The sequence below is a fragment of the Elgaria multicarinata genome, chromosome 5, assembly GCF_023053635.1.
Source record: "Elgaria multicarinata webbii isolate HBS135686 ecotype San Diego chromosome 5, rElgMul1.1.pri, whole genome shotgun sequence".
Lineage (NCBI taxonomy): Eukaryota > Metazoa > Chordata > Lepidosauria > Squamata > Anguidae > Elgaria > Elgaria multicarinata.
This window is the reverse complement of record NC_086175.1, coordinates 47,911,165-47,931,933: the sequence shown is the minus strand read 5'-3', so window position 1 is coordinate 47,931,933 and position 20,769 is coordinate 47,911,165. Positions and strand designations below refer to the sequence as shown.

At 42.9% G+C, this 20,769-nt stretch overlaps 1 protein-coding gene across 1 annotated transcript in view; it reads left to right on the top strand.

Annotated features, from left to right (window-relative positions):
- The window catches only part of OCA2 (OCA2 melanosomal transmembrane protein), a 175,383-nt gene that overhangs the window by 33,895 nt on the left and 120,719 nt on the right, over positions 1–20,769 (top strand). The window contains exons 3-5 of the mRNA XM_063127501.1: positions 9,761–9,859; positions 11,831–12,022; positions 19,915–19,972. Of these exons, the coding sequence (XP_062983571.1) occupies positions 9,761–9,859; positions 11,831–12,022; positions 19,915–19,972 (349 nt within the window). The remainder of the gene's footprint in view (positions 1–9,760; positions 9,860–11,830; positions 12,023–19,914; positions 19,973–20,769) is intronic.

Below are 20,769 nucleotides of genomic sequence, written 5' to 3'. Positions count from 1 at the left end.
GAGAGAGAGAGAGAGAGAGAGATTTCAAATGTTTGTGAACCCAACTTAATTCTTTGATGTCAAGGAAAAGATCTTGGTTCTACATCTTAGCTGAGCCCTGGAACGTGAGGTGATGATAGAGTGTCTGAGTTTGTGTGCAGAGTGAGTTTCTTCTCAGTTGGGTTACTGTTAAAAGCAATTTCCCACTCATCTGATATTAGTTGTAAGGGCTTCCAGAAGAGAGTGTGGCTTCCAAAACAGGGTGTGGCTTCCAGGATGGCTTGAATTTGTAAACCTCTCATTTTATAATGGAGAGGACCACACTCTTAAGTATAATTCTGGTCTTCTTACCAACATCTGAACATTTGAACGTTTTACTTTTTTCACTTACCCGCTTTTAAATTATGTAGCTGATTGAATGTTTTACTTTTTAATGCTCTTGTGTTTGTTTTTTTTAATTGTGGTAAGGTTTTATTGTTTTATATTGTTGTTTACTGTCTGGACATCCCCCATTCTTTCCTGTACCAGCTACAGCTGCTGTCATTAGGAGGCAGGGAGACACACACATGCACTTGGTGGGAGGCAAGATGGCGACGAGGGAGGTTGCTTCCATACCTGCACTTAGAAGTGGCTAGAGCAAGATAGTATCTTTCAGAAAGATGCTCTGGCTACTGCACTCTGCAGTTGGGCTTCCAAGCTCCTGTGTGTATCAGCCTGTTCTCGCTTTTGTTCTCCTCATGGTGTAGCTGGCTCCAGCTTTATAAAATGAGATTATTACAGTATCATGGAAGAACCTTCTCTCACTCATGGAGGAATTTTCAAAGAAAATAAGCACCACAACTTTCCTTTGAACAACATGCTTGGGGTATGACAGCATATCCTCTGAGCCTTAGGGATGACAATTGTCTAGTCAGTTAGATCCTTTGGATCTATTATTATTATTATTATTATTTATTTATATAGCACCATCAATGTACATGGTGCTGTACAGAGTAAAACAGTAAATAGTAAGACCCTGCCGCATAGGCTTACATTCTAATAAAATCATAATAAAACAATAAGGAGGGGAAGAGAATGCAAACAGGCACAGGGTAGGGTAAACAGGCACTGGGTAGGGTAAAAACAGGCACTGGGTAGGCATCAGAGGAGCGAAGAGCATGAGCGGGGCAATAGTGTGAGATGAGAGAGGAGAGATGGGAAGGAGCTAGACAGTGAAAAGCTTTGTAGGTCAACAGGAGAAGTTTATATTGGATTCTGAAGTGAATTGGAAGCCAATGAAGAGATTTCAGAAGTGGAGTAACATGGTCAGAGCTGCGAGCCAAGAATATGATCTTAGCAGCAGAGTGGTGAACAGAAACCAACGGACTGATGTGAGAAGAAGGAAGGCCAGTGAGAAGAAGGTTGCAGTAGTCCAACCGAGAAATAACCAATGCATGAACAAGAGTCTTGGCAGAAGAGACAGACAAAAATGATCGAATCCTGGCAATATTATACAGGAAAAAACGACAGGATTTAGCTACTGCCTCAATATGAGGAATAAAGGAGAGCGAGGAATCAAATATAAAGCCAAGACTACGAGCTTCCTTGACTGGAGTAAGTGTAACATCATTGACAGTAAGAGAGAATGAGAGATGAGGAGAAGGTCTAGGAGGAAAAACAAGCAATTCAGTCTTTGCCATGTTAAGTTTCAAACGACGATGAAGCAACCAAGCTGAGATATCTGAAAGACATGCCGAGATACGATCGTGAACATCAGGTATTTTTGAACCGTTGAATCTACTGGGTGTGTGTGAGAATCAAATATGGAGGAGATTCACACTAGAGCCTGTTCTGTGTGAAGCTTCATCTTGACAAGCACGGGAGGAAAGCACATTGCTCTTATTGTCAGTGTATTTCATCTAAAGCTGTGTTTTCTGTCCAGCTGAATCTTGTTTTCTCCACCTCCCTTAAACAATAGCTCCAGAGTATTTGAATTCAGCAAAAGGTCTCTGGATCCATCTCCTAGGGAACAAAGGTTGTGAATATGATTAATGTTCTGTCGAAATCCTTGAACTAGTTTGTTGAATTAGCATTTTGAAAAGGGAATATTATAAAACCGAGAAGTGTTGATCCTGCTGAATTCATATTCATTTTTCGTTCATGCTTGTTCGGTTTTTCAGTTTTGGTACCAAACATGTAAAAATGTTGGGTTAGTTTACAATATTTAGAATGATCTGCTCATGAGCAGGTAGATTTTTATCCTCAATATTTTAATGTATGCTCCATTAAATTCCATTCAAATGCATTGTTTGATTAAACAATTTGAACACACGCTTCAGTCCTATGCAGGCGTTCACCTGTTCTTGTGTGGAGCTAAAATGGAAAGGGGGACATGGGTGGACATGTAAGTACCACTTCCAATGTCCTGGTGTGTCCAGCTGTCTCTTAGCCTTTGCACATTGAACGCAAAGGTCTGCAAAGGCCTCTGAATGTGCTTACAGAGCTCTCATAATTGGAAATCCTGGTAAGACAGGTTTCACGATCACTGGAATTCTTGAAGTGAATTCAGATGAATATGATTTCAGAACTCTTTTCAGACCCTCAGGCACATGGGGATGTTGTGAGCAGGGCTTACATCTATGTCCACATCCCCCTCTCCACTTTAGTCCTACCTGCAAACAGGCAATTGCCTGCACAGGGCTTTTTGAAAATTTGGAAAAACAACCCATCCACCAGGGCAAGGTGGACTTCCACTCACACAACAGGAATTCCACTTGCTGTCCTCCCCTCTGCACCCCTCATCCCCAATATTTTCTCCCTCTGAAACAGATTTGTGAGTTGCTTAGTGGGGAGGGTAAATACATTGTTCTGCTGGCAGAGGGCCAGCATTAGATGCAGCAACTCAACGAAAGCTTCAGGGAAAACCAGGAGTGGATTTTAGCATAATAAGGCTGTGAGCTCAGTTCTGGTGCTGAAAACGAATTCCTGGGTTGCACACTGAAATGTTAGTTAATTCAGTGTATGCCCCTCTCCACTACCCTGACTGTCTCTCCTGAGCATTATTTTCGAACTTGGGTCTGATTGGTGGATGTCAGGTTCTAGTAAAAAATAAAGCAGATTCTGCAACCTGACCACCCCTGATCTAGGTTTCAAACGGCCAGATATTGCGTATGATGTTGTGTATATATCTAATAAGTTCATTCCAAAATCTCTGTGACCAGTAGCAAATTTATGAAAAAGAGGATTGGTAGATCAGTTCCATAAAGTATTGGATAGCAGGTGTCAGAGAGTTAACACCACAACTGTCTTTATGCTAAACTGATCATCATAATGATTAGCAACATTCCCAGATGCATTGCAAATGTGCTCAGAATATATGATGCAATAAAAACATAATGTCTTGTTATGGTTATGCTTAGACAGGCTATACTTTCTCCTTTTTGCATAGATGTTTCCCCCCCTATTCTAGAGGGGCTCTACAGTTAATGAATGGAACATTATCAAGTCATCTTTTAATTAATCTTGATTAGTTGTTCATGCTCCATTGCCTGCAAAGACACTTAGGAGTCACTTTGCTTCTTATCTGTTGTTTATGGAGCACCAGTTATGTATCCAGACTACCAATTGTGAATCCGGACCACCACTTGTTGCATTTCATGACTTTATTTCTTTATTTCCCTTTTGTTCTATACTCCATGCATATCAACTTTTACACATTTCCTCTCTACCTATGTGTTTCCTGTTAGCAGAAATGGCTGTATAAAGTATAATGAATCAAGAAAGTTGAAGGGCTTGGTGAACTTTACGGAGTCAAACAAAATGGTAAAAATAGGGTGACCATATGTCCGGTTTTCCCTGGACAAGTCCGGATTGTGGGGGGAGGGCAATCTAGCATCCAGGGGAAAATTTAATAATTTATGAAAATGTCCATGAAAGTTGTGATCTCCCCTGCACTGATCCAGGCCTTTTGTCTTGGCTGACGCCACTGTGTAGGCCAAGAAAATGCCCAGATTGGCATGGGGGAAGGGCTTGAAGGACATGTCCTCCACCCCCTCCCAGCGCTGATCCAGCTTTTTTCTTGGCTGGCGCGATAATACAGGCCAAGAAAATACCTGGATTGGCCTAGGGGGGAGCTGGAGGATACATTCCCAGACTTCTGGGAATGCATCCTTCCCCCACTGGTGCCAATCTGACCTTCTCCTTGGCCAGTGTGTGTGAGTGTATGGGTGAATGAGGTGCATTGGGTGCCTGGTTGTTTGAGTGAATGGATGTGTGTGTGTGCGTGCATGCATGTGTTTTTGAGTGGGTGATCCTGACTCTGTGAGCGTGTGCGTGCGTGCTGGCAGTGTGTGAGTGTATTGATGTGATGTCTGAATGGGATCCTTGGTTGTTTGACTGTGAATGGATGCATGTGCATATTTGCAGTGTGTGTGTAGGGGGGAGGGCTGTAGTTTTCTGTGTGTGAGTTGGGAGGGATGATTTGGAGGTGATATTCCTATTAAATAATGCATTTTGACCCATAGACCTTCCTCAACATTTTGTTTGATATAATTGGCATGATGTATATTTTGTAAAAATTGCTGATAATTGTTAATCCTTCTTAAAAATCTTTTAAAAATTAACAGGGTTGCCATCATCATCATCATCATCATCATCATCATCATCATCTGTCTCTCATTTCTTGCTCATGGTGTTTTTTCTAGATGAACATGATGGGCTTTGCCAAGTCACACTGTCTTTTACTGAGTCAGAAATTTCCTGCCTATTGAACATGTTTTAAGTATGACTGTTTTCTGGATGTTGGCATGCATGTATTTCGTAAGCCTAATTTCTGAAGGTTTTATGTAAAGAAAAATTAATGTGATGCTGGTGACTGATTTGACTAATGGAATAATTATAACTTTTTACTGTTGCCATAGTTCTTTAACTTCCATAGCTAGTGGTGTATATTTCTCTCTCTTGTCCTCTTCCTTTTCTGCAACATTTTTGTCATTAGATATTGCTATGTCAATGAGGAAGAAGTGTTTTTCTTTGTTGTTTTTGACTGTTATGTCTGGTTGAAGTTGAAACAAGCTAAGAAGTGCTAACTTTTAGTCCATTTTGTTCCATGGCTAATGTTTGCAGGGTAATAGTATTTTATACTCTTTCTGAATGCTTTGTTGTACTAGGTTTTTCTGTACTTGTTAATTGCTTCATTTGTTCAGTGGTAGCAGTATGCTGAATGTGTGAGTATGGATATGAGAAAGGTGATGGGGAAAGAGTGTTAAATGTTAGGAAAGGTTAGACTAGCATTTGCAGTCAGAAAAGACATTTGAGGGAAGGGGAGATTGTATCACACAGAGTTTAGCAAAAGCTTCAAAGTACAGCAAAAGCTACAAAAGTAGGAATGAGTGAAGTTAATTTCAGATACACTGAATGTTTCACTTGTTCTTTATTCCAGTGATTTTAACATTAAGGTGCTATGTAGAACAGGTTTGTCTTAATTGTGTGCTGTAAAATCAGACCTGTGACCAAGATCATGTTTGGGTGGGCACGCCCCCTTGGGGGCTGGGCATGTTGGTAGGCATGCCCCTTTAGGGGCTGGACATGTTGGTGAGCACACCCCCTTGGGGTGGCCATGTTGTCCTCCTTTTTGATTTCTGAAATATGGTCACCCTAGTAAAAATAAAACTGATGTAAATAATAGTTTACAGGCAATACCCTTGGCTAAGCAGCAGAGCAAATCAGGCTAGGCTTCTAATAGAATGAAACCACCACTATTACAGAAGATGGTGAACATGCTAATCTTTCTACATGCACACAGCCTTTAAATGAAACCTATTTGGCTCCACCTGGCAACATGTCCCCACCTCTTATATATTATTTGTTACATTTGTTCTCTGGATAGATTGCAATCAGTTAAAAAACTAAAATTCCATAGAACAGTTAAAAACATGCAATTCACTATAAATACAAGTCCTTCTGACTCTTGTTTGTATCCAAAGCTCTCAGATGCAACCAAAGCTGTTAACTGGCACTCCACCCTGAATGCATCTATTGTACCTAATAACTGCTTTTAAAACTCTAAGGACAAATTAAACCTTAACTTGCACTCTTTTCTGATGTGATTCCCTGCCATTGCGATTACACTTCCTTCTTCTAGAATGGTGTTCTACTTTTACTCTCCAAAATACTGTGATGCAATGTAACAATAGAAAGGAGGGGGCAACAATGAGACAAGACTGAAATGTCTGTGTTCTGGGACTATGAAGCAAGATGTTTGTGATGAATACATGCATGGACATAATAGTGCAAGATGATGATGATGATGATGATACCAGAAAGGAAAAAGTGCCAGTGATTAATGCATCAAGGAGAAGCCCAGGTTCAAATACCCACTCAGCCATGAGTGAATTTGGGCCAATCACTCGTTTTCAACTTAAGTTACCCCGCACGATGGCTGTGAACCCATTTCCTTGAGCTCCTTGAGGAAGTTGGAGGAAAGCTGAGATATAAATGGACTAAATAAGCAGAGATGGAAAAAATGGCTGAGAGGAGGGGCAGTGGGTCCCATTTCATTGGGGCTGTGAGGGTTTCAGCCAGAACCAGCCAGAACTCTAAAAGAACTACACAAGATGGCAAACCCATTTTGTAGATAGGGTTCTTTGGATAGCTCTTTTACAGTTCTGGCTGATTCTGACTGAAACCCAAAATGAATTCACAGCCCTACCGAAAGTGGTGTAAGCAGTCTTCACTTGTTTGTACATTTTTTTAAAAATAGGTGGATTAAAATACATAATAAACCAAACATAACACTAGCTTTTTTATAACAAAACTTTCAGCAATGAAATCCCATGAGATTTGGCATGTTCTTGGCTCCATCTATTACTTCACTATCAGCAACAGTTCATGTGAATAGTTACTATTATGGAGGCAGCCTGAGTATTTTTTTAGGGTTCAAAATGAATGTACGCATCATTATATAGATGTTACCTTGTGAAAACTTGTTGGATGAGGGATTGGACAGAGACAGTGTGGACACTTGTGCTTCTTTAAAAAAGAGAGGACAAAAGAGGACACTGATTTGCATAACATTTATACATATAAATTGAAATGTATAGTTTTTTACTTCTTGTGTAAATGGTATCAGGACTTTTTACTTCTTGCCTAAATGCCAATTCTTGGGAAAGAATTTCAGAACTGGGGTGCTGGCACAGAAAAGGCCCTGACTTTTGTTACCACCAACTGATCCTCTTTTGGTGGGGGGGGGGCATAGAACAGGCCTTCCAAAGATGATATTAATCTACGAGCAGTTTCATCTGGGAAGAGATGATTTCTCAGATATTCTGACCCTAAGCCATTTAGGTTTTTATAGGTAAGTACCAGAACCTTGAATTGGAACTGGAAATTAACCAAAAGCCATTGCAGGTGATAGATAACTGGTGTAATGTAGTCTGAAAAGTATACAGAGCAACTGGTCTCTGCATTTTGCACCAGCTGCAGTTTTTGAACACTTTTCAAGGGCAGCTTCTTTTAGGGATGTATGGATTTTGTTAAATCCATTCCATCTGTTACATGGATTGCCAGGCAACTTTTGTTCTGTTGTCCACTCATCGACAGAATTGGATATATATTTTTAGAGATGTACCAGAATTTTGTTCCACTTGCACCAATGTGCACTTGTACTAAAGTGCATTACCGCACATGTGCATTTGTGCAATTCCCTCCCAAAACTAAAGACAAAAAATATTGATCCACAAATCCATAAAAGACATGCAATATGGAAAAAGCCAGTCTACTGCAGAATCCATGAATCAGTTTCAGAGACATCTGAACTCATCTGAATCCGTTGAGGACTTCTCCAATGTCCATAGCCTCTGTTGACTACATTGCAGTAGTCTAATGAAGAGCTGACAAAGGCATATAGAGAGGTGACTGTAGAGATAACTGCCTTTTGTGAGTGGAGAAGGAAGCATAGAATAAAGACACAGACACCAGAGCTTGGGATAAACTAGGGCCTATTTATTTAATAATAAGGAAGATTCAACCCCTCTCTGTATCTGTCTGTGAGAGTGCGGGGATCTATATGTCCTTATTTCAGGCCACTTGCCTGGCTTTATGGGCAAGTCACTTTCCTAAGCCAGGAGTCAGGTAAACCCGGCCCTTCTCTTATGTGACACTTTGAAAGTGTGGGGAGACTGCCCCACATCACCCCCACTCAGAGCCGTAAAACTCTGAGTAGATGAGGCAGGAGAGATCTCCAAAGGCATACCATATCCCCACGTGGAAGCCAATATGAAGGCAGGTCTGGCCCTTATAGGTTCTGCCCCGCCCTTGTCTCACGTGTCACATGTGAATAGACATGTGCATCCTCCATTCCTCTTCTCCCCACTCGCAACAGCCATTTCCCCCACCCAATCCATACTGGCTGGGGTGGATAATGGATTTCCAGGAATGGGTAAAAGTGGAATACCAGCCAAAGTTGGCAAAGGGAAGTAATAGCTTTTACTGTATCTATTAGGGCTGTGCACAGACCCCTTGAACTGCTTCATGGCCCGATCCAGAACTTTTGGATCGGGCCAATCTGCTTCGGGTTGATCTGACCCTCCCCCACTCTGCTCTGCAGAGCGAGATCCGGAAGAGCAGATCGAGATTTTGGAGGCAGGTAAGTAGGGAAGGGGGGACAAAATGGGGGCCGAATAACCCCGCCTCCCCCCTTACCTGGCTCGGCTGCTATCACCGCACGGACTGCGGCGGTGGAGCCAGGTAAGCTCTCCTCCCCTCCACTTACCTGTGTCCGTTGCACTTCAGCGCTGGCTTCAACTGAGGCTCAGGCCTCAAAGTGGAAGCAGGTCTGCTTCTGCTTTTGCTTTGAGGCCTGGGCCTCGGTTGAAGCCTGCGTGGACCACAATGGACACAGGTAAGCCCCCTTCCCCCTGCCCCCTTACCTGGCTCCATTGTCGTCGCCGCATGGACCACGGAGGCGGCAGAGCCAGGTAAACCCCCTCCTCCCCACTGCTTCCGCTTTGAGGCCTGGGCCTCAGTTGAAGCCTGCGACAGACCACGACGGAGGCAGGTAAGGCCCCCTCCCTTCCCCTCTTACCTGGCGCCATTGCCGCATGGACTGCGCCACCACCGCCGCCAGAGCTCCAGATGGAGGCGAACCGCTTCGCCTCGATCCGCAACTTCCCTGACCCGATTCGGATCCGCCTTTGGCAGAGGCGGATCAGGTCGCTCCGCTCTGGATTCGCGATCTGAATTGGAGCGGAGCACAGCCGTAGTATCTGTAGGTGTGTTTTTTCTATTTTACACCATTAATCCATAGCATCTAAGTGTCTTCAAGAACAATTAGTTCAATGCCCCCAAACAATTCAGTTAAATCCAGCAATGAGTTACACTCTATACACTTAGCATATTTCTTGAGTTCTGATATTTTGAAGTTTGGTCTGTTGGTCAGTTCTCTTCTTATAACATAGACCTCTATTGCACTTAGGCCCTTATTTTGCTTCGGGCAATTATTGTCTGGGGATGTATTGATCAAGAGCACCTTAAATCATAAAACCGGGAGGCAGTCAAAAGTGAAGAATGGAGATAATTTTACTTTCCAGCTGCAACACATACCCTTAGGTAGATTCATTTGTGAAATCTAGTGTCTAAATCAGTCAATATATTTCCACTTAAAAACAACAGCATTATTATTATTATTTATTTATATAGCACCATCAATGCTATATAAATTATTTATTTATATAGCACCATCAATGTACAGCAATCCTATATAGAGCAGTGGAAATTAACTCTTCCTTCCTTTCTTTTTTTAAAGGTATCATTTCACTTTGCCCAAATTCTTCAGTGCAAGATCAAAAGATAGCTGCTTGACAGAGAGGACACCTCTGTTGAAAGTTTCCACTGAGGAAAATGGGTAGGAGATGTTTTATTTGATATTAAGATCCACATTTTATACTGATCGCTAATGCTGGCTGAAATCCTATTGCAGCCTTCACTAATCTAGTGTCTTCTAGATGTTTTGGACTTCAACATTCATCAGCTGCAGCCAACAGGAATTCTGGGAGTTGTATTCCAAAATATATGAAGGGAAAGAGTTTGGGTAAGGCTGGCTTAGCAAGTGGGCAGGTTCATATTGGAGGAGGCAGTCCTTTCATATAGAAGTGGTCTTCAGCATTGTTGATGTGGAGGCTGTACTCTGTGAAACAGCCCTATAAGAGCATCAGTTGAGACTGCCATCTTATGGTCCCTTCCTGGGAGGATATTCCAGGGACCATAGCATTTAGTGGACTTCTCTCTTTGCCCACAGAGAAGAAGATACACCCTCAGAAGCCTTCTCATTGGGACGTGGAAACTTCCATCACTGTTTCCACTCCATTGTTGATGCTCTGACAGTAATAAGAGCAAAAGGAGGCATTCCATTGGCATGTCAGGGGCAGATCAGGAAATGCCTAGAACCTGTTGTATCCAAAGCTCCTGTGTTCCTCCCACATGCCCCTGAAGCAAGGGAAAAGTAGACAGAGGTGGATACTTATTTCCCCTCTTATTGGAAAGAATGGGAGTCAATGTATGAGGAAAGAAAGCAAAAAGGGGGAATACTGACCTGGCAGAACTTCGGATTTTGGGGTTCCTTTGCCATGGTTTCACACTCCCTCTCTACCATAGGATTGCTCTGGAAAGGATGTTAAGTGTTTGTTTAGAAGTAACAACTGCCTGTTTTCACTTGACTAAAGATTCCTCATCTTGGAGTAGTTTTTGACTTGCCCCCAATTCTCTTATATAATGAAAGAGAAGTTGACAGATCAACTTCCTGGTGCCTTGAAGGAGTATACCGAAGTCATTAACTTTAACTCTGACCCTAAACAAATTTAGGTTTCTCTGCTAAGGAGAGAAGTGTATGGCATGGGTGAGCAACTTGTGGCTGTTCAGATGTTTTGGCTTACAACTGCCACGATCCCTCTACCTTGGCTATGCTGGCTAGGGCTGATGGGAATTGCAGGCTAACTGGAGAGTCACAAGTTACCCACCCCTGCTGAATAGAATGGAGAATGCAAGTTCTCATTAGCTGGATGATTTCCCCCCCCCCCCACTAATAAAATCTCATAATTAGGTTTAACTGCAATCCTATGGCTAGTTTGTTACCTGGGAACAATCTCCATTGGACTCAGTGGTGCTTACTTATGATAGCATATGTTCAACTTGAAGAACACATTGCATGTTAATTTTGTGAAGAGGTGTTACCATTTAAACTGCTACCCTGAAGTAGGAACTCCATCAAAGAAAAGGAAAGAAGTATCCAGTATGGATATCAGAGAAATCTGCAATGGAATCAAATGAGTTCCGATTTCTATGAATCTGACCCACACAATCCACAGTGTATCTGCTTTTCCTGAGTTGCAGAGATTCTGTGGACTTGTGGACTGGGTTTTTTACTTTCCAAAATTTTATGCAAATTTAGTCATAGAAAAATACATAAAATAAATTAAAAAAAAGCTGAAAATGCATATTTCCTGCATAGGCTAAGCATTTGGGAACAGGTGTGTTTTTTGGGCACATTTTCACAAGTGTGAATTTGCATAAATTCAAGAAATTGGAAAAATCCAATTCTGCTAATGACCAGATGATGGAATGAAAGGCACTTTGCAATCCATGAAATGCAGTTGGAATGGACTTCACAAAATCTGTATATCCCTAGTATCCACCCTGGAGCTGTGCTCTTCTGTATTCTCTGCATTCACCTTCCACTACATAATTTCTCAAAAGTCCTGGCTTTTTGTTGTTACTTGATGGCCCAAGCTGTACTTCCCACCAATGGGAACAACTCTTAGGTTAGCAGAGTATGATGTGTGTTGATATTTGTCAATTATGTTTTTTTTTTTTTTAACAGGTTAAGGTGCATGACTGTTCATAATGCAGATTTCACCACGGATGATGACTCTTGGGAAAACAGCTCTGCTGAATTTGAGCAAAGGTCTCAGCTGGGAAGTGAAATGACCAGCTTGTCTAGATCTGCTTCATCCTCAGAAAAATGTGAAATGTTGGAAAACTTTCATGTCAAATTCAATATATCCAAGATGAGGTACAAGTCCAGTTTGTGTTTTGCTATTAATATTTCTGCAAATATTGAGGGCTAAGGAAAGACTCAAGAAATTGGTTTTTTTCCCCTTTAGCAAATGAGTAAAATAGCACTCCATATATTTCGTCACACCATGCTATTGATTTCAACAGATGATACCATATGTTTAGATTTATAGCCCTACGTAGGGCTAAGCCAACAAACTCTCTTAGCCCTTAAACACCATAGATTATGTGAAAGGAAAACATGTGCAGTTGCAATCCTAAGGATTTACTTAGAACAACCTTTCCCTACGTGATGCCCTGCAGATGTGTTGGATTACACCTCCCATCAGCCCAGGCCTGAGAGCCATAAAGCATTCTGGCTGGGGAGATGATAGGAGTTGTAGTCCATCACATCTGGAGAGTATCAGGTTGGGGAAGGCTGACAGTGTTTAATGGGTTTTCAGAAGCAGTGAGCCTATCTACCCCAGTTGCTGGGAAACATGGGTGGGAGGGTGCTGTTGCACCTGCGTCCTGCTTGTAGATCCTTGATTAGCAGCTAGTTGGCTCCTGTGTGAACAGAATGCTGGACTAGATGGACTCTTGGTCTGATCCAGTTCTTCTTAAGTTCTTGTTCCTAATAGGTGTGCTTAGAACTGTAGCTATTATCTTTACTTGAAACCTTGGTTGAGTGAAGTGATTTTTTCTTGAAAAACAACAACTACAAAATCACTATGATTATGAGGGCTGAGTAGGTTTTTGAACATAATTTACGTAAAGCTACCATCACTTTCCCATGTTTGCTTTTAAAAATATAACATAGCGTATGGGTTCTTATGGTCTAGGGAGTATATTCCTGGCCTCTTAGGGTCCAGGGAGGGTGGTGGCTGAGAGAAACACTTAGAAGTTTCTAGACTACTGTGGGCACCATTTTTCTCTGGCTTCACCCTTTGTGCAGCTGTAATACGTTAAGGCCTATAACCAGATGGGTAGGTCCAAATGTGGGGCTCCTTCCCACTGAATTAACTCCAAAAGAAAAAAGGGAAAAGGAAAGAGGCATGAAACTTCAAAAGAGTACCTCCCACTGTATTGTATTCTCCTCATATTTTTCCTCACAAAGCTAATCACGTCCCTCAGCATTAGCCCACACACCCATTCCCTAAGAATATGGTTGGCTCAAGGATGCTGGGAGCTGTGTGACACATTTGGAGGGCACCAGGTTGGGGAAGGCTGCCTAAGAACGTCTTAACCCTTCAGCAACGCCTACTCTTAACTAGCCAGTGAGCTGGCATGGATTCCACCAGAACTGCAAACCTCAATTTTCAAGAAGATTTAGAGTGCAAACAGCCTTGTCGTTTTTGCATTATCTGCTACAGATATTCCTATGAGAAGTGTTGTAGCCTGTATTGGATCTTGTGATCTGTCACTGTTGTTTCTGTCTGAAACTTGACTTCTAGCTTATCTTACGCGACAGTTTATAACTCATGAAGTTTATAACTTACCTTTCGGCCCTCAAACACTCCTGTTGCTTTAATTTTATTTTAAAATGGCAGGCGTGACACCTCTCCTCCTGAGGTCGTTGTGCCTCACGTGTAAACGGAGGAGGGATCTTACGATAATCACATCACGGGATCTTCCCTCCTCCGTCGTGGAATAAAAGGTAGGTCTAGCTGAGGCCTCAGTCTCATACATTAACAGTACAATCCTGTTTAAGTTTACTCAGAAGTAAGTCCCACTGCACTCAATGTGTTTTACTCCCAGGAAAATGTGCATAGGATTGCAGCCTAAATCAGGCTCATCAAACTAGTGTCTTCCAAACATTTTGGACTGCAACACTCAGCATTCCTGGCCATTGGCCCTGCTGGCTGGGGCTGATCAGAGTTGAAGTCCAAAACATTAAAGTAAGTTTCCCATTTGATTATTCCACCTTAATTTTAGTAGCGAGTTAATGTGGCTCTCAAACTGTTTTCTTTCTTTTTTCTTTTTATCAAAGGGGCTCACACTTGTAAAGTTCATTGCTTTAGAAGATTTTTAGGGCCTTCCTAGACCTACCTTAAAATCCGGCCGTGTGGAGGGGCCAGCCTGTGCTAGAAGTAGTGCGGGCTGTCGCTCTTATCCACACGTCAATGCGACGGGGTAAAGGAAAGCCCCGTTGTGTCGGCCATTTTGTTTTGTATCTTAAAGGGGCCATGTGTGCAGGAGCGCACCAATGTAAAGGTAGGTTGTTTTTTTAAAAAAAGGTTTCCCGCTCCCCCTGCCCCCGATTTCCCCTCCTGGCTGCAATCCCCCCGGCCGGCCGCGATCTCTGAGCCCCCCCACCTGCCCGTGATCTCTGATCCCTCCCCTGGCCGCCCGCCTGATATCTCCGATTCCCCCCTGCCCACCTGCCTGCCTGCGATCTCCGATCACCCCCAGTCCCCAATCTCTGATTCCCCCCATCCGCCCCTGGCTCCGTTTCCCCCCCATCTCCCCACCCTGCCCTGATGGCCGCAGCGCTCCTCTGGAGTGCTGCATGCTGCTTTTCCCAGCTACTCATGAGTAAATGTGGTAGTCGGGAAAAGTGGCGGAATGGCCTATACGGCCGCGGTCTCGGGCCGCGGTCTGTGGCTCGCACCGGGCCACCCTGTCGTCTAGCAAGGCCCTCAGAGTCAATATGCTCCATAACATGATGCATCCATTTATTTCCCCCTTGCTAATTTCTTTTAGCAGAAGTTAAACTGGGCTACTTCACAACCCCAGAACCCAGTTAGTTCTCCATAGCACTTCAAGGTGCTACTGAATACTTGATGTATTGGGGTATGTTGTACCCCAGTTTAACTTCTGGGGTGTTGTCATTCAGTAACGACCCTGTTCAGACGACATTCTAAGCCATGGTGGTTAAGCATTTTGAACTAAAGATTATGGCTTAGCATGTTGTGTGAACCATTCCTAACCATGGTGGCGACATAACCATGAGCAACCATGTGCTGCAAAAGGGTTAGAGGCCTAACCGTGGCTTAGCATGTTGTTTGAACAGGCCTATTATTTTAGGAATTAAAATTAAAAAACAAAACAAACACACACACAAAGATTTAGTGAGAAGTTTTCTCTCTGAACTGGTAAGTTTTTGCATGCATCTTTCATACAGTGCAGAGATTGCAAAAGTGTGGCCCTCCAGATGTAGTTGAATTGCAACTCCTATCAGCCATAGCCAGCATAGGCAATGGTGAAGTATGATGGGAGTTGCAGTCCAACAGTGTCTGGAAGACCACACATTTCCCATCCATGATATAGTGGATGGTTTCAAGCAAGGAATCCCTTATTTATAATCAGAGGTGACAAAGTTGCATGAGACAGTTGTACCACAACTGATGAACTGACTAGCTGGAGTTCATAAAAACAGCATCTAATATTCCATATTGTTATTTACCGCTCTATCAACAATGAAGATTAATATACTGATATGCATTCCTGGAAGTTGCTAACAATATTATTGTGGCATATATATATATATATATATATTCATTCATTCATACCCTTCCTTCTTAACCTTCACTTTTCTGCTTTAATTATAGATATCTGAATGCATTAAAAGCAGCATGGTATTTCCTTGTTCCGTATCATTGCTGTGCAAGCACAGCCAGATGTAATTGCCCTAGTTACGTAGAGCAGTTGGCAGCTACTCCTGCATTGTTTCCTCTGTGCTGCAGTAGAAATATACTCCTGACAAATTGTTCCCTGAAATATTTTCTGTGCAGTGTTGTTGAATAAATATGCTGGAGTTACCAGATGCTGAGGATGGCCTAAATCTGCAAAGCTCCAGCGAGATCGCTGAGCCATGCATGCTGCCGATCTAAACACACACACATTATGCTAGAGTTCAGAGAAGTTGAAGAGGCAGAGAAAGCAGGGTGAATGCCTGAGGCCCAACTCTCCAGGTGGGCAGTCATGTGCCTTTCCTTGGAGAGCAGTTCTTCAGGAGGGACAAGGGAACAGTTTTTATCTATAATATCATGCCTAGGAGAAGTAAAACTATGCAAATGGGAAACCTTGGATTGCAAAGGAAGGGGGAATAGGAATCTGTATGGGAATGTATATTGGTATATGGGAAGAAGGATGTGGGTGGCTAATGACCAAGCCCCAAAAGTTGTCACACAGAGGAGGGCCAGGATGTCTTCTTGATTATCCCAGAGTGCAGGACACAGAATAATGGGCTCAAGTTACAGGAAGCCAGATTCTGGCTGGGCATTAGGAAAAACTTCCTGACTGTCAGAGCAGTACGACAATGGAACCAATGACCTAGGGAGGTTGTGGGCTCTCCCACACTAGAAGCATTCAAGAGGCAGCTGGACAGTCATCTGTCAGGGAAGCTTTAAGGTGGATTCCTTCATTGAGCAGGGGGTTGGACTCAATGGCCTTATAGGCCCCTTCCAACGCTACTATTCTATGATCCTATGGTTCTATGACATGAGTGGATCAAATGCTCCTGCTTGAATCTTTGCTGGTTCAGGTTTTAGGGTTGGAAATAGTATTTTCAGGAGAGGAAGGGAAAGCAGTATTTCCCCCATATTTCTTAAAAGTGGAAATCTTTTATTTATTTATTTACAAGCTGTCCATTGTTTTCCCTACCTGGAGCTGCTTCAGTGCCATTATTGAATGTGTTATGCATTATTTTTCCTTCCAAAAATGATTCCAACCTATCTAGGATCACAGTGAAGGCAATGTTGTCACAACACTAAAATCAGATTTGGCTGCACATTGATGTTTCCAAGAGCAAACAAAGTTGATTCAGAGGGCAATGCTCCCTGAATAGATTAACACCTTTATTCCAATTTTATTCCTTGAAAAATTGTTGAAAGTAGGGCACCTTTTCTCAGTTAAGAAAATTACTTCCATTTTTGGCTACATTACATCTTGAATGTAGCAGGAATCATTCACATATATTGTATGTGAAGCCTACAATTCCCACAGATTTGGGAGTAGCTTATTAGGTGATGAATCCCCTCAAATTTTCCACCTTGCCTTGTGTTGTTGCATAGGACAGATTTCATATTTCACATTTCTAGGAATCTTTTGTTTCCCCCCCCCTTCAAACTGCTTATATTTGATTGGAGTGGGAAGTGATTGGTGATGCTTTGGGGAAAAACTGAATATGTATTGCAACAGAAACACCTGCCATGTGGATGTAGGCCTTCCCTGTGATCTGGAACCCTGTATCTTTAGAGTTCCAGATCAGGGAGTTCCAGATCACAGAGTCCCAGGTTCCAGATCACAAGGTTCTGGGTTCCAGATCATGGGGAGAGCCTACATATATTCACCAGTTTCTACATTGCAGACTTTCCCCCAATAAATGGACAGCAGGAGGGCAGAGTGGTGGCGGCGGCAAGGGTGAGACCAGCCCACACAAGACCAACTCTCCTCATCACATGATTGTTAATCTCAGTGGAGAGGGCTAGAGAAACTGGACTAGTCTTTTAGCTAGTGAAAAAATTGAGCACTTTCCCACTATATCAGTGGGAACCCTGCAGGGCCAAAGTAGAACCCCAAGAGGGCTGGATTTTCCCACCAGGCCTGAGATTCCACACTACTGCACTATGTTCTTATACTTGCATCTAAAAATACTGGTCAGCAGAAGGCATTATTCAGAGATCTTGTTCAAAGACATGCTTCTAATTTGCTATTTGCAGATTATTGTTCTTTGAGGCACCTTCCAAACTAGAATATAAACTGATGCTTCATTTGAATGAAGCATATCAATCAAGCTTGAATAAAGCTCATCTCCTATGTCCTGTATGGTCCAAAGGATCCCTTTCCACCAGGGTATCTTGCTGTAGGGAGATGTCCAAGGATATCTAGGGAGGTCGGGGGCTCTCCCACACTAGAAGCATTCAAGAGGCAGCTGGACAACCATCTGTCAGGGATGCTTTAAGATGGATTCCTGCATTGAGCAGTGGGTTGGACTAGATGGCCTTATAGGATCCTTCCAACTCTACTATTCTATGATTCTATGATATTACCTGAAAGTGCAAGGCACTGGCATAGCCTTCTGGGTGTGAAGCAGCTTTCAGCAAAAGTGCAGATGCACTGTTGAGGGTTTTTTAAAAATTCCCATAGCATTGCAGTACAAGTTCATGGGGATGGTAAATGTGTGTACAGTAAGTCAAGGTCTGATTGTGTCTAGTTGCTAAGCTGTTAAAAGCACAGATTCCATAATTCTCAGCACCCAAAGGGTAGTGGTTGGTAGGGGAAATGCTACAAGTGCTACAGTTTATTAATAAAATTACATTCCCCTCTCACAATATAAGCTGTCCATTGTTTCATGTCAATTTACCACAATGAGTTCGTTATTTAAGGACAAGCACTTCTAAAGGATTAATTTAATGGTTTCTGATTTTGATTGTCCTTTTTGGGTGCCTGTTTTAGGAACTATAATTTTAATCCCATTTGGGAAGAATTAAATTAACCTTAATATGTTGGATGCAGTTGTAGCGTACATAATTAAATTTGCAAAATAAATGCTTTAGATATGTAGAAGCCATGCAATGCTAATAGTTGCACATCCTTAAATGGAACAAAGGAGTCTCTGGCACAGAGCAGCACCAAGCAGCTCTGTAACTAAAAGAGCTTAGCATGACATCTTAATATGCATTTCTTGGTAAGAGCTCCTTGGGCTTAGGAGTCCTGAGATCCTGTTGATTGTCCACTGATTTCTCATTGCAAAGTCTTGAAATTGAAGTCATGATCTATTCTCCAAGTGATAGGACAGTAGTTTTTATTAAGGCATATATCAATTACAATCTATCTTGGATGGGCCATATCGCAATGACAGGGCAGATGCCTTGAATATAGATGATCCTAGTTTCAGTCTTTGGTGTCACCATCTAAGGGCTGAATCAGGGCGCCTGGGAGGTGGGGGAGCAATTTGCCTCTGGCCCTTCAAAGCAAGCCTCAGCTCTTGCGTCCAGCAACATCCCAAACATGCATGGGTTCTTGTAGTAGGCAGCAGCAGAACCCCCAACATCACAACTTGCCTCAGACCTTGTAAGCACTCTGGGCAGCCTTGGCCAAACTAGATATAAGATTTAGGTTTACCCCCCTCCCCATGTGATCACAGCTTCTTGTGTTTCACTGTCCCTGTTCATGGTGGGAACGGGAGAGCTTGAAATGTTGTGATGCTGTAAATTGTAAATTCAACTAGATGTTACAGAATGCAAAGGGAAATTGATTCCATTGGTACCCATGTGTATAGCCTCAACTCAACTCTGGTTTCTCCCTCAGGGATGACAGGGATCAGGGCTGGGGATGACTTCTGTTGGGACTTTTGAGAACTGGTTGGCCACTGTGTGAACAGAGTGCTGGACTAGATGGATCATTGCCCTGATCCAGCATAGAACTTCTTATGTTCTTAAACTGCAGCCAGGCAGATGACTTGGCTAGATGGATTTGAGTCAGTAGGTAGCAGCTGTCATAAGCCTGGCCTGATCTACACCAAGCAGGATATAACACTTTAAAAACGTTTTGAAAACAGTATGTGTTATGTGTCCTGGGCCTGAACAGTTGTCATAACCATTATAAATTGTTATAAGCTGTAGTGTAGATCCTGCCCCTGTTGCCCTCCAGATTCCCAATAGGAGTTGCAGGCCAACACATCTGGAGGGCACCAGGTTGGGAGAGACTGCTGTATGGAGTCTCCTTATATCCTTGCAGCACAAAATAGTGTAAAAACTCAGTGTAATTGCTGGTAAATGGCGCTCCTTTTCTGCCTCGATTCCTTACCTGTATGACAGGAATACTAACTGTTTCCTTCAGACGTTTGTGATGTGATTGGGTGGAATATATTTATCCCTCTCTATTTTCCCCTCTGATTTCTCTGTTGTTGTTGTTGTTTGATTATGATTTTACAGATATTCTATTTTTTTCCTTTTTATATTACAGATGCTGTTTAAGATTCCTAAAGGTTTCTGGCCTTTTTATTTTTGTAGTTGTATGCTCTGTAAGTATTGCATTTCCAAAAACTCAATTTGTAGCGCTTCTTCAAAATTAAAACTGACAGTATAAATGGGGAACTGCAACAAAATTTTGCAGTGTGGAGTACTCCTGTTCACTGTTCCGAGGACTGACTCTGGTTTTGAGGTGGCCCTGGACAAGGTGCCCTCCATAGCCCTCCCCATGAGCTTGTTTCCTCCCTGGATGTGTCCTTCCAGCCATTGGTTTAAGAGGCACTGGGTGATGGAGGAAGAGCTGTTGCCTGTGCCACTACAGTCAGATGGCTACCGCCTCTGTTACTGTGTGTTCTGCAGCACATTTAATATATACGTTTTCTTTTAAAAGGACCAGGCAATCCGAAGTACTGCAGGTAGCAGTGCTTCTCCTGTGTTGCCAGGTGGTCACAGCCACTTCTGCTATTGCCCAGTATAGCGCAGGCTGTGTCTCCTTCAAAACAACTGCCTATGCTGTTCCGGGTGAGCAGGGACATCAAACGGGGCAATGGCCAGCAAGCATTGGTGAAGCATCAACACCTACCCAGCTCCCTTCCCTGGCTCCCCTCCCTCGCTGGAGTGATGCAAGAATAGACTCTTCCCTTCTTTGCTGGCTAGAGACACAGGGCTGTAGATGCCACCATGGTTCACCACCGGAAGTGGCCTGGAATGCCAGTTGAATTTTACTTCAACCCTGGCAACATGGCTTCGTCCTTCACAAATGGGGCCCTGTGTCCGCTTTTATGGAAGACAGCCCTCTATTTAAAGGGCTGCCAGAGGACTGTTCTCTCTTCGAAGGGCTGTCCTGTCC